Source organism: Leucopleurus acutus (genome assembly GCF_964270905.1).
Source record: "Leucopleurus acutus genome assembly, chromosome: 11".
NCBI classification, from domain to species: Eukaryota; Metazoa; Chordata; class Mammalia; order Artiodactyla; family Delphinidae; genus Leucopleurus; species Leucopleurus acutus.
In genome coordinates, this window is record NC_139152.1 from 11784685 (window position 1) to 11805660 (window position 20976).

The 20976-nt window shown below is 34.3% G+C and overlaps 1 protein-coding gene across 4 annotated transcripts in view; it reads left to right on the forward strand.

Annotated features, from left to right (window-relative positions):
- ATF7IP (activating transcription factor 7 interacting protein) overlaps positions 1-20976 on the forward strand; it is a 128072-nt gene that overhangs the window by 34461 nt on the left and 72635 nt on the right. For 2 of the 4 annotated variants that reach the window (XM_082850490.1, XM_082850489.1), the window contains exon 2: positions 15296-16845. In XM_082850490.1, coding sequence (XP_082706616.1) covers positions 15303-16845 — 1543 coding nt within the window. In that variant the 5' untranslated portion in view covers positions 15296-15302. Of the gene's footprint in view, positions 1-3344; positions 3385-9299; positions 9950-15295; positions 16846-20976 lie in introns of those variants that run through there. The other 2 variants (XM_082850491.1, XM_082850492.1) reach the window with 2 other exon arrangements.

Genomic DNA, 20976 nt, shown 5'->3' on the forward strand with positions numbered 1-20976 from the left:
ATACACCAAGCTATCTTCGCCATTTCTCAGTAGAGCAGTGGACTTTAGAGTGGAATTTATTAAAATTTTATTTAAGAATCAAAATATAAGTATTCTCTCAGGTCTTCTAATTTGTTTTCCATTTATTCCAGATGGAAAACTTTAGACCTAAAGATTTTAATTGATTTGCCTAACCCAAATCTCTCCAATCTGCGTTTTTTCTGCATTATTCTCTTACTGATACAGATCTAACAGCTTTTTTTTTTTTGCATTCATGTTTCATCAGTTTATACGAAGTTTAATTGTATTCTGTAATTTAAATTAGAAACATACAACTGAATTCGGTAACAAGCACAACTAATATGAACAGATTTAGATGAGAGTAGAAGAACATGAGATCTCAGTATGCTTGTGGTTATCAATTGTATGTTCATAGAATGTGTGGAAAACATCAGCTCATTTGGTCTGATGGTTAAGAGGAGAGAGACTAAGAGAGTTTCCAAAGTATAGTGTTTTTTGGTCAGATCTGCAGATTTTTTTAGGTTCTGAAAGAGGAAACAAAGTGATAATCCTTGGTTTGGGGTAAAGGAACTCTGTATTTTCTTAAAATACATCACAAACTTTTGATAGTAGCTTCTGATAGCCCAACCTGTATTAACTCAGCTTTTTAGGAACATTTGCCTGAAGCAAGTAGATTATATTCTCACGTATTGTTTGCCAGAAAGATTTCAGACTAGGAACGTAATTTTTCTTTTTTTGCTCCCTGGGGGGGGGTGGGGGTGGGGGGGTGCTGGTCCATTCTGAGTTGTATGCCCAGGAGAGATCTTGTTATCAAAAGCATAATTTTTTTTTTCTGAAATTCTAACTGAAGAAAGATACAGATTTGCAGATAAGATCAGCTCAAAAAGTTGTGGTAAATAGAATTTTAGTTAGAGCTGCAAAGGGATAACATACTAGCAATATTGCTTTGCTACAGAAGAGAAAAATTATAGGTACAAAGAAGAATTTGAGTTTCCTCTGGGATATGAAAGAAGATTAGGTTTCTTCTTTTAGTTTAGTTATATTTGTTATTAAAGTTAGACTTCTGTACCCATAGGCTAGGGCCACAAGAACATCTGGTTCTCAGCTGACATTTTAAATTCCTGTGGGTTGTTGGAGGGGAGGGTCTACAGATGGGGCAGAGAATGGAGAGATGGAGGGTGATGTTTCTGGAACACATCTAAACTTGTCCAGGGCATTTTAGTTGCTGTACTAATTTTTAACACTAAGGTGCCATTGATTATTCAATCCCCCCCAAAATTCCTATTGGTGTGTGATAAAATGTTTACTTTGAATAATATTCTGCAAACCTCATGCTTTTTCTGTTCTCTTGAAATGAAACTGGCTAGTGTAAGTAAAAATAAAAAGTATTATAACTGCTTTAAATAATACCTAAGAAAATATGAAGTGCTGAGATGTATATCTAAAGGGATATTTGACTTACATATCTGGAATTATAAAATACTTTTTCCCACTTGTTGTGCCTTGTTATCAAATTTTGACCCATTTGTTATATTCTCCCCCACTAATTGTAACTCATAGGTTAATTCATACTGCTTTCCTTTGTGATGAGGATCATAGTTTATTTGTTCAGATAAGTAAACAAGATCTATGTACATATAATATTTAAGTTATCTTAAAGATGTGAATACAGTTGTAGTTAGATCTGTATACCAAGTCACGTGAATACAACGTTAAGAAAAGTGAAGACAATAAGCTGTTACTTTTCATTCAGACGAATGTTTAAAATAATAGTATTTATGTTTTTAAAAAGGCATGGTTAAACTTAATTTTAAAATCTACCTATCTTTAAATGTCTAGATTAAAAGGATATACTGTTCAATAGATTGCTCATTTGATGTTTCTTCATCCTTCACAGGAGCTCTTTTTGTTACTTAAAACTGTTCTGCGTTCTTATATGTTTTAGAGACATTGTTTCTAAGCTTTATTAAAATAAGTCCTTTACATGTAATTTTCATAATGAACTTTTTAAGACTTTCCTAGTATCAAATATATGAATTCATTTTTTGACCAAAGAAAACATTTTAAAGTTAATTTACTACATCACTAAAACATACTGATGGAGGATTTGATGTAAGAAATGTATAGAACATGAAATTTGATAAATAGCATTTGTTTTAATATGGTTTGATTGTCTAACCAGCCTTTCATTTCAGCAGCTATAATTTAAATTTTTGAAATTAAAAAGTTCTTTTTCCTTTTCTCTTTACTTTCTTTTTGTTTATTTATTTTTAAATTTGGTCATTCCTCAGTAGCCCATAATCTTCATAGTTATTACATTAGACTGCACATTGTTTGCCATCTTTAGGAATTAAAATTTCTCCAAAGTAAATTTGTTATGTACAAGGAAACATGCATACTAAGCATACTTAGGTTGGAAAGTTAGAATGATGAAAAACATTCTTTTATTTGGGTGACAGAATAAGAAAAGTCAAGTGTTGTCAACTTTAATATTATCCCACATTAGACAAAATTGAAAAACCAAAGATAGCAGTATTTTACAGATTATATATTTACATGTTTAACTTTTACTTGACATATACAATAAGATGGTTTGTTTTCCTCACTGACAGGAATTGTTTTAGTTTGATTGAGGAAACAATTATTGAATGTCTACCATATGGAAGACACTACTGTATGTTGGAACAAGTTTGTGTCAAAAATAAATAAGGCATAATCCCCACCCTTTTTAGAGATCTGCTTTGATAAATTATTTAATCTTTGTATTTTTAATACACAGTAAATAGTCTTTTACCCTTAAGTAAGATTCTCAAATGATTGCAGGGGAAAAGTGATAGGAAAAAATGCAGTGGTGTCCAGATTTGAGAGATTTTTAGAGGTTTAGAGATGTAAGAACTATGATTAAAGTGCTTAATTTTTCTCCTGACAAAAGAATGCTTAAATATATATGTACATGCACACACATATGTATATAAGTAAAATAATATGGATAATGGCATGTAACTTGAAAGTGGCCCATTAATTTAGCTTAGCATTCATTTTTCTTTAACTGCCACTTAGTAAGAAAAAGTTGCAAGTTTAATATTCTAGATGATGAAATGCAAGGTGCATCTTTTTTACCCAAGAAAGTAAAGTTTTTTTGCTGGTGGTTTTGTTCTTATAGTCACATCTATTCTGGGATTCATACTAGCATATTGTTTCTATTTTTATGCTGTTGCCGGGCAGATTAAAAATTTCTCCCCTTATGATTGCCCAATTTCTAGCTTTCTGATTGGTTACATGAACCTGCTTTCTTTAGCCAACCACAGTGACTATGCAAATTGTATTTCAGTTTCTGTTGCAGTGAGAGAACTGATAAGATGGCTGCAGGGGTTTTCCTTTGGGGTATGTTTATTATTTTAGAGGATTTTCATCATTATGTAGTAATAAGCAAAAGTAGATTTCTTTCAAAACGGTATTTTAGTTTTTGAAATGTAAAATCAACTATCTAAACAAGATTTATGAGCCTTGAAAAATGTCTCTCATGTCAGATTAGATTAATTTTAATGGTGCTATGTATTGCACCCTGTCAGAGGCAGCATTTTGTGTAAGTAGGCATATGTTACTTTTTGTTAGTAAATAAGCATTCTGACTCCTCAAAGGAAGGTTGACCTTTGTATGTAAACCTGCTGTATTTGAACATGCCAGCATGTTAGTTTGCAATTCTGTCAGAAATATTCTAGATTACTACCTTTGCTTTATAAAGAATAATTTAGTTTTTTCGCTTAAGAATTATTTTTGATTTTAGTCGTATGTATATAGCCTATTATTCTTTTAGTCAGTATTTACTAAGTGTATACTATATGCCAGACACTGTGTAGCTCATAAATATTATTCCAGGTTACTTACTTTATTTTTTGTTCTTTTGTTAAATGACCTCTGAAGTACGTCATAATGATACCAGCATATTTTAAGATGTTTTCTGACAGCGAAGCTTGGGCACTTAAAATGTATTAATCTTATACTAAATACATGATGAGATGTGCCAAAGTGTTTCATTAAACATAGATATTTCAGTCAATTTATACTAATTATTTCTTTTTTTAAAAAATTGAAGTATAGTTGACTTACAATTTTATATATTTCAGGTATAAAACATTCGATATTATATGTTGCACACCAAAGTTATTACAATATTATTGACTGTATTCTCTGTGCTGTGACATTACTTCCCTGTGACTTATTTATTTTATAACTTGTCGTTTGTACCTCTTGATCCCTTTCACCTGTTTTACGCATCCCCCCATTACCTCCCCTAATAATTATTTCTAGAAAGATACATGTAAAGTACTGGTAAATACAGTGGCAAGACACTTCATATTGAATAAAGACAGTATTGATAAAATGTGACAAAGCTTTATGTAACTCCAGAAAGTTCAGTAAGTATACCTCATTTATAAATATTATCATTAATTACGTGTAAGGCCTTTTGATTATAGTGCCAGTTTATAATAAAAGGGAATGCTCCTGCTTCACTTAAGACTTCCTAGTCCTTTTGGTAAAGATGGTTAATTGCATTTTCCGTGTGTGGAAGACTTTATTCGTATATGTACCTGGAGTGTTCATTTGCACCATGCTCAGTACTGTTTTTGTTGATAAAATTTGTTTTGTTCGTTTATCTTATATGAGTATCTCATGCCCATTATTACCATCCTGTGAGATAAACATCATAGAATTATGTCCCATTTAGGAAAGGGAAAAAAAGTAATTGGCTTATCTAAGATGAACACGTGGAGAACAAGATTGCTGTTATTTTCTGTATATTGCCCTTTATCACTAGTATAATTACACGTATACTTGTTGGCCTAGAAATGTAAATTCCCTAAAGTAGGAACCGGTACTCAGTTCTTTTGGTATAGTTGTTTTGTCCATCATGAAAGTGTGACTCAGTAAAAGTCATAGGTTAAAAATAAATGAAAAAATACTCTAGTTTGCTATTTTAAAAAAACAGGTTTATTGAGATGTAATTCACATACCATACAATTCACCCGTTTAAAGTATATAACTCAGTGGTTTTTGAAATATTCATATACTTGTGCAACCATCACCACAATTAATTTTAGAACATTTTTATTACATTATAAAGAAATCCTGTACGCTTTAGCAGCCATTCCTCATTTCTTCCCCAACCCTCAACCCTAGCCAAGGCTTTGCCTTGAATCAGTAGATCAGTTTCGAGAGCAGTGACATGTTAATATTAAGACTTTTGATTCAAGAGGTTAAGTTATCTTTCTGCTTATTTAGGTCTTCTTTAATTTCTTCAATGTTTTGTAGTTTTTTAGAGTATTAAGTTTTGTACATTTTATTAAATTTATTATTTTTGATGCTATTGTAAATGGAATTGTTTTCTTAATTTCATTCTTAAATTGTTCATTGCAAGTATATACAAATACAACAGATTTTTATATTTTATTTTATTTTTTTTGTGGTATGCGGGCCTCTCACTGCTGTGGCCTCCTGTTGCGGAGCACAGGCTCCGGACATGCAGGCTCAGCGGCCACGGCTCACGGGCCCAGCCGCTCCGCGGCATGTGGGATCTTCCCGGACTGGGGCACGAACCTGTGTCCCTTGCATCGGCAGGTGGACTCTCAACCACTGCACCACCAGGGAAGCCCTACAACAGATTTTTTAATATCTTGATCTTATGTCTTGCAACCTTCTAGACTCATTTACTGGTTCTAATACAATTTTTAGTGGATTCCTTAGGATTTTCTATGTACAGGATTTTATCATCTGCAAGTTGAGGTAGTTTCACTTTTTTGTTTTCAAAGTGCATGACCTTTATTTCGTTTTCTTGCCTAATTGTCCTGGCTAGAACCTCTAGTCAGTGCCAAATAGAAGCGGTAAGAGCAGACATTTTGTCTTGTTTTTGATCTTAGGGTGAAGGCTTTCTGTCTTTCACTATCAAGTATGATGTTAGCTGTGGGTTTTTCTTAGATGCTCTGTATCATATTGAGGAAACTCTCTGGTTTGTTGAGTGAGTTCTGTTGTTATTTGCTTGGATGACTTAATGAAAAGTTACTTTTAAAAAGATACTTGAATGTTTAAGAACCTCTTGGTAATCCTGTTGGAGCTAATATATGAACCAGTCTGCAGGGTGGTAAAATTGAGTGTGTACTGTCAGAACTCATTACTGTGTGGATGGGCCTTAGCAATTATATCAAATGACTCTTCCATTTCAAAGAGATAGAGAAGAAAATTGTGGCCAATACAGTATAGTTTATCGCTTAGCATTTTGAACGCTAGAACACTCCCTGGTTGCAAAATTTAAAGGATGAAATGCATAAGAAATGTTCATATGCAATGGAGACAACTCCATGCTGAAATTGGGTGTCTGTTGACCTTATTAAGTTAATTATTATCTGTGTAATGAGATGAATGATAGCAGCGTGGTTACTGATGTATTAATTCATATGTAAAGTTGAATTTGTATAACTTGTTACTTAAATAAATGGGAAAAGAATATGCCTTGGTTTAGGGCTTGACATATAATTACCCCTTGATAAATGTCAGTTCCTTTTATCCCTTTAAGGTGTGTTGTTTCATTAATGAAAAGGGGAATTTATAGAAAAAGTATAAGGTATGCCTGGGACTAATAAACGTCAAATTCAAGAGTATGCTTATCTTTGTGTTAAGGAGTTGGGGATGGGGAAGGAGGAGCATGCTATCTGGTAGTGTTACACAGAGGACTTTGTTTTTAATTTATCTGGATAATGTATACACATGTGTTCATTATAGCAGACTTTATATCTTGCATGTTCACTGTATTTCATAATGAAAAATTAATTATAAAAGAGCATCAGTATAGCTAGACATTAGTAAAATAATACAAAATTTGAGCTAGAATCAAACTTAGCAACCATCTGGTCTAACCTCAGTTTTACAGTTGAGCGACGTGAAATCTAGAGAGTTTGGGTGATTTATCCTATGACAACTGTTATGGTAATGCTGGAACATGGAGTAGATTCAGTTTTGTTAGTTTAGAAATCTTTGTTGTGCTAAGCTTTTATATTATGTATTTTTGAGGTGTGGTAGATTATATAGCTCACTGTTATTCTTGTTCTCGTAAGATTATATATCCCTGCCTTTTGCCATGTGACATGAAGTCTTTCCCCATGAGAGCTTTTTTCTTCTCTACCCTCTTAATGTCTAACTTGGCTTTAGCCAAATGCAATGTGAGTGAAAGTAGTGCTATGTCTAAGAAAGTAAGTACTATGTCTAAGAAAAAGCTTTAAAACCATTGTATACTGTATGGTTCTGTCATTGTGGATTTTCTCTCTGCCACAAGACCTAGAATTGCAGGGGGTGGGGGAACAGTTGCTGCTCCTTCAGCCTATGACTTAGAATGAAGAAGAATCTTAGTTATTAGCCAATAAAAATTTTTTTTTCATACTGCATTATCACCTAGTGAAAGCTGACTGACACAGAAAGTAAGCTCTCCGTTCTTTCAACTTAGGTTGGGTCAATAAGAAAAGTAAAAGCTATTTACTGGCATTTGAAGGATTTACATCTTTCAGCTTGTCCTAAATCATTCTGGGTGTTGTAATTCACCCAGGTAAAGTGTGAAAAATTTTGGACAAGTGGTTCTTAAATTCCTGAGGAAATAAAATACATGGCCTTCTGTAACTTTACTCATTGCTGGTGGAATTTGGTGAGTGAGATAAGCTAGTGGGTAGGGCTCTGATGGATAACTGGCTAATTTTCTAAGGGGGTGTAATTTGTTAAGTGTGTTCTAAAATTGCATTTGTTGGATCAGGTCAATTAATTTGACTTTGCCTATATAACAGAATGATCCCCAGAATGCACTTGGAGAAGTGATTTTAAGGTATCTTGCATTTTTTCATGTAGACTACCTTAGAATTTCTCAAAAGATCAATATCAGTGAATGCAACAAGTTAGACTGTAGTGACCATTCTGGTTTGATGTGCATAACCAATATTGATTTGCTCCTGCTTTGTCCAAGGAATTGTTGGTAAAGCAAACTCCCTGTTTCCTAGGGGATATTCCATTACATATTTTTATATCATTAGCTTGATGACAGGCAGAAGGGGTTATTTGTTGTGTCAAATATTATGAACATTCAATACTTTACTGAATTTGTGAGTATTAGGTAAGGAACAGATTTCACCAATTAATGTTTTTTAAAGTGTGGTAGGATAGCTATTGACAGTGTTTTTATGCATGTGAGAGAAGAACCATAGCATAGTAGAAATGAAGAATTGTGAACTATAAGGGACTCTGGATCCTCAAGTAAATATTGCCAGTGCTTTGTGAGTGGCTGGGAGAGAGAAGTTTGGAAACAAGATGAAAATCTTTGCGGGATTTTTAACAGAAGTAGTGATTTTGTTTTACTACAGTTTTAGAAAAATAATTATTGACAGAGATGACAAGATATCCAGTATTTAAGAGAAAAATTTAGGAAGTCTGTATACTAAATTTGAGCAGGTAAGTATCAAGAGGACGAATCACTGCACTAGCAGTTTCACCAGTCTTCATTAATGGGCAGTAAACATACGCACATTATTAACATTTACTGTGCAACACACTGATTATTCTTTATGGTTTTATTGCCAGGACTATTGCAGAATTCTCAAGTAAAATTTAGGAGTGCAAAGTAAAATCACACAGCTCTCAACTGACAATGGGATTCTCAAAGAACTCAGTAGCAGAGCCTCTACAGAGGCTAGGAACCCGCAGCATAAAGTGATTCTTTAGGAGTAAGCCATTATTAGTCAAGCCTATTGACTAATATTTATTTAAGTCATTTAACAAACTCAGATCTGAATAAAAATTATTTTCAGCATCCCATTATTCAGAATAATGTTATACTAATGTCAGTTAACAGCATGAATTTAATTGGAGTAACTGTGTCAAAGATAGAAGTGTCAAGTCCACTTAAGTAGCTTTGCTTAACATTTTGAAAATTTTTGCTAAAGTTTTATTTTTAAATACACTTCATCAAGTATCCATACTTTGAATTAACATAGTGTTTATGTGTGTGCGCGCGTTTTGACCCAACAGTCCTGGTACATTGTTAGTTAAGGCAGTTCTTGGAAAGCAGTAGTATAGATCCTTGTTTATTTACTCAGAAAAACCCCACCATAGACCTGTTATTGAAGCAAAGAATCTGGGGGTATATTACGAATCTGTGTCAGTTTCATCATTCGCCTTTAATTTCACACCGTTTGGATTCTTGGTAGAGCACTTGCCCTCATCTGCTTCCCTTGTTGCCGGGCAAGGTACGTGATGCTGATGTCTGATTGGTTTAGGCAACTACGGCTTTGAGCCAATCAGACAGTGAATTTCAGTTCTCTCACAGGACTGAAGCATTCAAGCAGCTGCTGATTTATTTTTCCTATGGGGAGACTATATAAACTAAGAGTATGGCTGCAGCAAGCTCCCTCTTGGGTGTGTTTGAAAAATTACAGGGTTTATCTGTAATTGAAGGAGAAAAACATGAGGTTTATTTAAAAAACTTGTTTATTACTAAGAAAATTTTATAGGTAGTAAATTTGAGAAAGAAATTCTGATGACAGATTTCCTATTTTTATTTTATAATTTTACATTTAAAGGACTGTAGAATGATGTAATATAGGAAAAATTTGCCTTTAGTTTACATGAGTATTTACTATGTAATATACACATTTGCTTTATTTCTTCAAAAGGGGAGAGCTCATAACCTTTTTGTAACCTGCTGCCAAGGGCAGTTAAGGAGAAAATAATGTAGTAATTGTACTTACAACACTTAATACAGGTTATCAAGAATCACATTTTAATTTCATTAGATGAATCAAACTAAATCAGTTCAGTGCAGTAGACAACAAAACACTTTATAATGCTATCCATAGTAAACCTTTTTTGGGTCCAGAACACAATTAATTTTTGGAATTGGAAATCTGTAACAATAGAGGTAGGTGAGTGTGAAAATAATCTTGTTAGTTGCTTGGATTTAAGGTTTTGCTGGATTTTTAGTATAAATGTTTTATAAACATTAAGGACTATGGAATTTTAAAAAGAAATTTACATTTGTATTTTGCAGATTCTAACCCATTGTGTAGAAAAGTATGTTCTTGTTATGCATTGTCCATGTTTGACTGATTCCCCAGGTAGGGAATGGATTTATATTTCTGGAAACATTCTTTAAATGAAAATAAATAAGATTTATACCTTTTATCTTATTTTAATTTATTTATATGATATATTTAATATATATTATGGACTTAGAATTCTTTGCAATTATGTTCTAGATTACTTTTATCAGACAAAGAACCTCACTGACGTGTTGTGAATCCAGGTTTTAACTATGTTTTTCTGACCTTATTGTCTGTCTCCTGTTGCTGGGCAGGAATCAGAATGCTGGCTACTGATTGGCTGAGTTTGTGACCAGCTCTTGAATAGCCATTTAAATTCTTGAGCTTTTTGAGCAGGCAGATTGTAGGCTAAGACATTGCAGCTTTTGGTAATACTTCTCTTTGTTGTTTCATAGCTATAATCTCTTTGCTAGAAAGAAGAGTGTGAAGGGAGTGGGTGGAGGGGGATGAAGCAGAATAGAAATTAATGGTTTCACTTAAAGAAGAAGAGGCTCATTGGGCTTTACTTAAAAATAATTTACACAAATTTCAAAAAAAAATTCCAAGCCATAGAGACTTATTTGCAGGTAACACATCCTTCTTGGTTATTTAAATATAAATTCCTTAAGTAAAGGTGAAATCCTTGTTAATGCTGTAGAAAAAGATTCATTCTTTTTATAGTGATAGTATTTCCCTGGAGTTCTTGAATCTGAATATATAGAGTAAGGACCTAAAAGCACTTTTTTCTTACTGTCTTTCTCATGAAAAAATGTTTTCAGGAGAAAGTAGTTCATCACGTTTTACACATTTACTTCTAGATATGGCAGACATTTTCTGCTGTAAAATATAAATGCTTTTTCCTGTGAAAATAAATTACAGTCTTGTGAGAGCTTCATGATTCTAGTGTTGCCACCTAAAAAAGTAGTATTTCTTTTGTCAAATAGTTTTGTGAATGGCGTCTCAGTTCCAGATGATAGTATTTAAAATGATCTTTAGAAATGTTTTGTTCCGGTACTACAGTCATGGAGACTTGTTTTCAGGTAAACACACCCTTCTCTAATGTGTATCTTTCTTAAATATACATTGCTCATGCAAAATAGATTTTTAAAAACTTAACTGCTGATTGGTTTGCATAGATATGGCTGAACTAGTTTGAACTGGTTGTTCATGCTACGGTTGTTCATGCTACTTCCTTATTGCTTTGTCTGTTATTCATTATACTTAGAACCCATAAAAAATCTTGTAAATGGCTGTAGTGTGCACCCTTGTGGGTATAGGTGGTAGTTATTCTGTAATTCTTTGTATAGGTAGTCCTTTAGTGTACTAAAGGAATTGAATGGCAGTTTTGTTGATAAAACCAGCTTGCTTCGATAACATTTATTTTTATTAAATGTTACTTGGTGGTGGCTATTAACATTGAACGTGATGTTTGCGTGTTGGATTTTCTAATTCATATACAAAAAAATCCCAGAAGTATTTAAGAGAAATTTGTTTCGGATTCTCTAGTTTATGCCTAAAGCCATTGTGAATATACATAGACAATTATGATAATAACATTTATTGAGTGCTTACTGCCTTCTAGGTGCTTAATGTATAGAATCTCATTTAATCATTATTACAACCTCTATGTCAGGTACTGATACTCCCTTTTTAAGGTGGCTGAAACTAAACATTGAAAGGCTAGGTAACTTGCCGTCTGTCACATAGTATATCGGAGAGCTAGAATTCAAATCCATGTTTCTGTTTGCAGAGTTCATGTTCTTAATGGGATTACTAAAAATTATGAAAATACACTTTTTTTTAAAAAGAGGAGTGTTTGCTTTTACTGCAACTGGCAATAACGGCCACTTCTGCATAATGGTTGAGAAATGTGGCTGTTATGAGGTCAAAGTCCCAAAGAATTGCAGTTCAGTATTTGAAAATATTTAAAGGGTAACCATACTCCTTGTACTGTCAATTTAATCCTTTTGTATGTTTGGAGTCAGCAAGGAAAAGTGACTAAAAAATTTGCATTGTATCTTTGCAGAAAATTTTTCAGTTAGTGTGAGTTTCAAATGGATGGTAGATGGGAAAAATTTTGAAGTTTAAATTTTAGCTGCAGTTAATAACCCTTAAAATAGTGCCTATGATAATTTTGCATTGACGTTTCTTCTCAATTTTAAGGTAATTTCTGTAAATTGTTTCACTTAGCTCCATAATTTAAATTAAAAACCTAGAAAGACCAAGAAACATAAGCAATTGGCTTAAAGTAAGAGAATGAATGCAGATTTTATACCACAGTCTAGAAGTACTGTGACAAAATAGTTGGTTCTCAGGCTTTATTGGCCTCCAGCAAATAGGCTGGGCCATAGTTTTATGCCTTTCAGCTAGAGGAACAGTGGAACACCAAGAACACACCTGTAATTGAACAAGTTGGGTTTATTGTTGCAGTGAGAGAATGTTCACCATGGGGAAACAGCGAGGCATATCAGTAGGAGGATGTTAGAAAAAAACCTGGTAAAAGATTCAGTTATAGTATAGTTGGGGTTTTGGGGGTGGGGGTTGAGGCAGTAGAGCCTTACTCTGTATTAGGGGCTATCAGAAAGCAGGGACAATTCTATGCTTGTGTATCTCAGCAACTGTTATCTATAGGGAGGACAAACTACAGTGAGGATAAAGCTGCAATTGATAAAAAAGTGTAGCTATCACTTAGTCAGAGAGGGAGATGTTTAGTATTTTACGGGATGCTGGGTTGCACAGTGACCTTGTCTAATTTGAATGGTGAAGTCGTTTTATGTCCAACATGATTTAGCTATAAGCATCAAATCAGTTTATAACAACAGTGAGCTTTGAGCCTTAGATAAGTTCCCAGACTTCCGAGGCTGCTTTTTTCCCTTCTCCAACCAAAGCAAGTATATCCTAACATCATTCCTACTGGTAATGGTGATATTAAGTGAATATCCAATGTAAAATTAATATTCTTGATTCTGCATATCTTAGTCCTTAAAGGATGTTTGTTTTATTCTACTATAGACTGGCAACATTGTCTTTCTCTAGGACCAAGTCTTTTGTTTGCCTTACTGCACTGACCAGATGTTAACACAGAAACAATGATAGAGAATATCCTTATCTTAGTTCTGATCTTATTTTACCATTAAGTATGATATCTGCAGTTTTCTTTGTAGATAATCTTTATTAGATTTGAGTTGTTTCCTTCTGTTAGATTTCTGAGAGTTTAACTATGAGTCAGTGTTGAATTTTGTCAAATGAATGAATATTATGTGTCTGTTGAGATGATCTGTTGTTTATTTTCATCCTATATTCTGTTTTTGTGGTAAATCACACTGCTTGAAAAAAATGTTTTTTCTTAAATAACAGAAATATATTGTCTTACATTTCTGGAAGTTAGAAGTTTGAAATCAGGGTGTTGACAGGGCCATGCCCCCACTGAGGAAGCTAAGGAAGGGTCTGTTCCACACCTCTCTCCCAGCTGTGGCTTGTGGCTAACTCCATTTTTCACACAGCGTTCTCCCGTGTGTGTGTGTGTGTGTGTGTGTGTGTGTGTGTCCAGATTTTCCCCTTTTTATAAGGCCACTGATCATACAGAATTAAGGCCCACCCTAAAGACCTTATTTTAACTTGATTATCTCTGCAAAGACCCTATTCAAATAAGGTCACAATTTGAGGAATTAGGGCTTAGGGCTCTAATGTATTTTTATCAAGTGGACATCTTGGTTGGGCCTATAATAAAGCTATAATGCTTTGTGTCTCACTCGTAAATCTACGTTGCTTAATTTTTTAATATGAAATTGACCTTGTATTTTTTTTAATGAGCTTCACATGGTCATAGTGTATTACCTTTTAAAGAAACATACTTTTAAGTAACTCACAGATGAAAGAAGAAATCACAATGGAAATTAGAAAATATTTTAATAGAACAACAATGAAAAATATGACACATTAAAATGTAAGATGCAGCTAAAACAGCACTTAGAGGGAAATTTATAGCTTTACGTGGATACACTTACAAAAAAAGGGAAAGATTAAAAATTAATGATTAATGTTAGCATGTTGAGGACCTGCCAGACTGTTTTCCCAAAGCAGTTGCACCATTTTACAATCCCATTGCCATTGCAGGAGAGTTTCAATTTGCCCACATTCTTGCCAACATTCATTATTTTCTTTGATATAGCCATCCTGGTGTGTGTGAGCTGTTGTCTCATTTCGGTTTTGATTTACATTTCTCTGGTGACTAAATGATGTAGCATCTTTTCATGTTTCTTGCTTATTGGCTATTTGTGTATCTTTTAGAGAAAAGTCTGTTCAAGTCCTTTGCCCATTTTTAAATTGGTTTTTTTGTTGTTACTTTTCAACTGCAACAATATTTTATATTCTGTATTTTCCAGATGCAAGTCTCTTATCAGATACATTATTTGCAAATGTATGATTTGTAAATACAGTTGACCCTTGAAAAATGGGGTTAAGGGGGGGCCGACCTTCCGCACAGTTGAAAATCCTCGTATAACTTTATAGTTGTCCCTTCGCATCCACAGATTAAACCAACTGTGGTTCAGGTAGTACTGTAGTATGTATTTATTGAAAAAATTCCAAGTTTAAGAGGACCCATGAAGTTGAAACCTCTGTTGTTCAAGGGTTGACTGTATTTCCTTCTATTGTGTCTTTTCACTTTCTTGATAGTAACCTCTTATTAATGTGTTTACAGTTGTTAATTTAGATATTCCTGGTTGCAAATGTAATCTTTCCTTATGTTCCTTAATTCTCCCTTCTTTTTTTCCCCTTATCTCTATACCTCTCTCCCATTCCCCTACTGCTTTCATTCTCTTATAATTTTATCTTTCCTTTGACAGCTACTTTTTTACTTCATGTATTTTTTTTAATGCTATCTCCTCCGGACTCTGTGAATCCATTAGCTTACTGAGAATGAAAACTAGAAATTAGTCACTTTTTTCCTAATACTGCCTAGTAATTGATCTCCTGTGAACTGTATCTGCTATCAATTTTGTATTATATAAATTCAATAAGTGTGAAAATTAACACACAGCAAGGATCATTATGCTTTCTATATGTAATTATTTCAAAATTACATAAAGGGCTGCTTGCTTATAAGATCAGTTTGCAGTAAGTCTGTAATTAGGTGGCTTCGGTTTCAATTGTTAAACTCTGTCTTTCTCTTTCTCTTTTTAAAGATTCAAAATGGATAGTATAGAAGAACCTCAGAAAAAAGTCTTTAAGGCTCGAAAAACAATGCGAGTGAGTGATCGTCAACAACTTGAAGCAGTGTACAAGGTCAAAGAAGAACTGTTGAAAACTGATGTCAAGCTGTTAAATGGCAACCATGAAAATGGAGACTTGGACCCAACCTCGCCTTTGGAAAGTATGGATTATATTAGTGACAAGGACGAGGTGAATGGCATTGAAGAGCTTTGTTTTGACCCCGAAAAAAGTAAATCAGAATGGAAAGAAACACCCTCTACCTTAAACGTTAATGTAAAAAACAAGCAGGATGATGATTTAAAGTGTGAACCTGTGTCTTCTAATAATATAACTCCTGAACTAGTCTCTAAACTGACTGCTGAACCATCTTCCGCTGATACAGCCTCTGGTGCACTAGCTGCTAGAGGTCTGGTATCTGGAGATTCTGCCTCTGGAGACTTGGCCTCTGAAGCAGTAACGTCTGGTGATCCCACCTCTGGTGATCCTGCTTCTGCTGATCCTGTCTCTGGTGATCTTGCCTCTGGTGAACTGGTCTCCAGTGAAATGGTCTCCAGTGAACCGGTCTCCAGTGAGCCAGTCTCTGATGAACTGGTCTCCAATGAACCAGTCCCTGTTGAACCAGTCCCTGGTGAATCGGTCTCCACTGAACTGGTCTCCAGTGATTCAGCATCTGATGATCCAGCCTCTGGTGATCATGCTTTTGAATCACTGGCCTCTGATGATCCAGGCTCTGGTGATCTGGCTTCTGGTGATCCAGCTTCTGGTGATTCGGCCTCTGGTGATCCAGCCTCCGATGAACCAGTTTCTGATGAACCAACTTCTGAGTCAGTCTTTGATCCCACCTTTGAACCAAATTCTGTACCAGTCTGTGAACCAGTTCCTGAAACTGATAGTGCAGAGCCTAGTAGCAATAAAGGTGATGATTTTCTTGAAAAAAATGGAGGTGATGAAAAGTTAGATCAAATTTTCCCATTTGATGAGAAAAATAAAGCTGATAGTAATGTTGACGTTGATGCAGAAGCTCTAGAAACAGATGATACAATTATTTGTTCAGCTGTGTCTCCTGAAAAGAAGATAGAAGAAGATGCTATCACAGAATCTGCTCTTGGAGAGGAAGCTATATCTAGCAGTATTGAGATTGACCAAAGTGAAAAGACTGAAGAAGAAAATTCTGCAGACCTTGCAGAAACCATTAGTGAAAATGTTATGAAAGATGACAAAAATGAGAATGTCTTAGAAAATACAGATTCTATGGAGACAGATGAAATCATTCCTATTTTGGAAAAGCTTGCACCTGCTGAAGATGAACTTACTTGCTTTTCTAAAGCTTCTCTCCTTCCAATTGATGAGACAAATCCAGATTTGGAAGAAAAGATGGAAGGTTCTTTTGGTTCACCATCTAAACAAGAAAGTAGTGAGAGTCTGCCAAAAGAAGCCTTTTTGGTCCTCTCTGATGAAGAGGATATTTCGGGTGAAAAGGATGAGTCTGAAGTTGTATCACAAAATGAGACATGCTCTCCAGGTTAGCATATTATTTAAATTCTAAAGATTTTGATTAGCTTTGATAAACTGCTTAGTAAAACATTCTCTTAAAGTTTAAATTTCTTTTAGTTACAGAGAAAGTTGAGAATGATGGTGACTAGAATGATCTCTTAACTTCACAGGTTCTTAACTTCACAGAATTTAGAATTACAGAGAACCACTTTGAGAGCAGCATTGTGTGAAGTGCTGAGAAGGGAGATAAAATAAGTAGAAAATTTTGCACTTGCCCGTAAGGGACTTATAGACTGGGAATAGAGATAAGATGGACCAGTTTAACACCATGATATAACAATTTCCAGTACATAATTGATCAAAATCCTAGCAATTGTTCATGCTATCACTTAGCAACCAAATAACTTTGAATCTAAAAGCCTACTAGTTTATTTGCTTCAAGTGTAACAAATTCCATTTTACAATTAATTTCCCAGTTGAAATCTGATTCTTTTAATATTCTTTGTCCAGGGAATAGCACCACCATTGCTGGAAGCCAAAAACCTAGAGGTCTAATTATATGTTTGATAAAGACTTTATCCATTTGCTTCCTAAGCCTTCTTGATTCTACCTAATGTACTCCCCTCATTTTCTGAATGATCTCTCAATAACTTAAATCTCTTTTATTTGATTGTGTTCCTCTCTTTCATTAGATCACTATTATTGGGTTGGCCAAAAAGTTAGTTTGGTTAGTGAATACACTGTTCAATAAAATTCTTGGTGAAAATGAAAAATTTGTCCTTTATTTTTAGTTAGAATTGAACAAACTTTCTGGCCAACCCAATACTTTTAGGGTAATTTCAAACTCCTTATATAAAAGCTATATAAACTTCATGATTTGGTCAATGCCTGTCTTTTCCATCTCTTTTATTATTACTAGAGAAAAAAGAGCGAATGAGAAAAATCCTACTTTGCTTTCATGGTCAAACTCAAACATGTGTGAAACTTGTTTGAAACTTTGTGAAACTTCCTCAGTTACTTTCAGACTGGTGTGAATACCTTTATGTTCCCATCGTGTCACATTCTCTTAGCCTTAGAGCCCTGTGAGTGGAGTGACCTTGTAATAAGAAAAACAACATCTGGTTTTTAGTTTGTTTAAAGAAAAAGAAAGCCTAGAAGACACAGAGGATTCCCTCCCACCCACCCCCACCCCCAATATGTCATACCTACTTTTGGAGATAGAAACGTTTTCTTATTAAAAAATGACTTCACTTCCAAAGAGCATTCATTCATTTATTAAACCTGTATATATAGAAAGGCCAAGCTTTTCTTGGCTTGGGGATTTAAAGATAAAGTTCATTACTTGCCCTGAGGATTCTGACAAGAATTAAATTGCAAGCCATTAAATACATGGTTGTGAATACAGTAGTAATGTTAAATTGGTACGCTGGGAGTTTAGAGGAGAGTAACTTTGAGAATATAGATGTATTCAGGGAAGCACTTTCCTTTCACTCTCTGTGTAACACAGGGTTTTAAGGAAGATAATCCCTCTTAATTGCAGCTCCATACTACTTGCTCAGGCCAAAAATCTTGGAGGCATTCTTATGTTTTTCATTCATAGTCCATATCCAATCTGTCAGGAAATCCTGTTGGTGCTACTTTCAGAACAGATCTAGAATGCAGTCTCTTCATACCATCTTCACTGCTATCACCCCTGCTTTGAGCCATCATAATCAGGCCGAAAAAATGCTTGGGTCACAGTTAGTGCTCAGTAAATGTTTGTAGGATTAATTAATTGGTAATAGAAGAGTGTTATGGAGGACCTTGCTTACAATGCTAAAACATACTAACAGCGGGGAGCCGTTGAATGATTTCAAGCAGAGAAGAATGACACGATGAAATTTACATTTTGGAAAGACAATAAATAACAATGTTTAAGGAGAACTTCACTCATTTTTCAGTAAGAATATAGAGAGTAATATTGGGGTAAGTCCTTCAAAAAATCTTTTGGTAGTGTGTATAAGAAAGTCATGGCAAATTGAAGCTTAATTATTTAATGAGTTTATACGTTTTACCTTTATGTCAGAATCTTGGAGATTGGAGACCATCCCTCCCACCCAGTGGTTAAATGCAGAAAGATGAATATTAAACCATCCCTATTGTATACTTTGAAAATTCAGAGTTCGGTTTATTTTTCGTTACTTTTAGACTTTTATTTAGACTCTAACCTGCTGTTAGAGTAGGTTTAGTGATAGATTTAATTTCTTAGCTGGTAACTGAACTTTTATTTTCTGTCCCCTGACCCAAAGGAGATTTTGTGTATTGTAAGTTGAAGTATGGTTTCTTCATTGGTTCTTAAACGGTTCTCTGTTCTGTTTATATGGTAGTAGAATCTGTTACATGTCATATTTGCTGTTGTTCATCTGTTGAGGTATTACTTTCTTCAGATTCTTTATTCTTGAACAATTTTTAATGTTTTCAGAACACAGGATTATAAGTCTGGCTTTTCCCTCTAAGTACTAACATTTATGTGCTGTACTAGTAGGAAAACATAAACCTCTATTATTTCAGACACTTTAGCAAATTTGTTTTAAATATAGCAGTTATGGATATGAGCAGCAGCAAAAAATAATGAAAGGTATCTGAAAACAAATGGAAAAGCGATTTCAGGTTTACAAAGATAGATGAAAGACCTAAAAAACGATTGCAGATATTCCTTAGCAGGCCTGAGGACGCTGTCATATTGTTGCTTAATACTGTATAATACCTGATACTCATTAAATGTTTACAATCATAGTCTGTTTAAGAAGTCTAGGAAAATAAAGGTTTCTCTTTGGGAACATTCAAACACCACCAGAGGAGGTACACGTATTAGTTACCTTCCATGTATTCTCCATACCATATACTCTCCTCTACTACTGTTCCATCTTTCCTCTCTTTCAGTGCCATTCTTCAAGTTATGTTAACAAAGCTAGCACAGTTTCATCTTCTCCTGTTTACTCTTTAACTTAATTGAATTGTGATTTCCACGTTCCCAGCCTCTTTCCTAATTGTTCTCAGTGGAGTGACATTGATGCTCATGTTGTTAAATCCAGGGACATCCTTTATTTGTCTTTATTCTCTCATATTTAGATGACCTCTTAATAACAATTCCTCCCTATTGAGATTCTCCTTAGCTTTCAGTCTACTGCATTCTCTATTTTCTTCCCTTTTGGCCCTTCTCATTTTGTTTCTTATGTAGAAATGAGAGGGAGAGCTCTTTTCTACTTGGCTTTTTATATTTTTTAACCATTGTTTTTTCTTAATATTTTTGAGGAGAAAAATCTGTTTCAAAGTAAATAAGATTTTACCCTAAGCTCTGACATAATTTCCTTCCAAATATTATTTCAGATTTTAAAAATATCTGGTTGTTTTTCCCTTTCATTGGATCCTTAAGATAAATTAGATGAACGTAAATGCTAATGAGGATAATTGCATGGGAATAGAATTTAAGGTTTCTGTCTAATTTTGCTTTAGGTTAATAGTGGTAGAATTGCCATGGTTTACATAATTAAAATTTATTGATATTTTGTTTTCACGATTTAATGTGTTCAGCTAAAATTCTTTATTATCTCAGCCCATTTATATTCAGCTGTGTCTTACGTACTTGGATTTTCTTTATGGAATCTTGTATTCCTGTACATTGTTGTAGAAGTTGCAGATTTTTCTTTTCAGAGTTGAGTGAGATCAAAGATGAAGCAAGTTTTGGAAACGGGAGTGTGGGAGGAAGATCAGTTTCAAATGACGATTGTTGCCTGAGTTAGATATATGTCTGGATTTTAGAGCAGAGGCTTGGACTGTCTAGAAAATATTAGGGGTAGATACCATATAGACATTAGTCGAAGTTGAGTGACGAGGTGAAATCACCTCAGAGTGAGTATGATTCAGTGAGAGGAGATCCGAGAACTGAGGTCTTTGGCAGTTCTGTATTTAGAGGTTGAAGATATGAGGAAGAACCAGCAAAGGAGACCAAGAAAAAACTTCAGCTAGAAAGAAAATTAGGAGATTTTGTTGTCTTAGAAGCCAAGTAAAGAATGTTTTGAGGAGGAAGGAGTAACTCTATTTGTGTATCAAATGCAGGTGTTTGTTCAGTTAAGATGGAAGAGAAATATTTAATGACCTGGAGATCATTTATGACCTT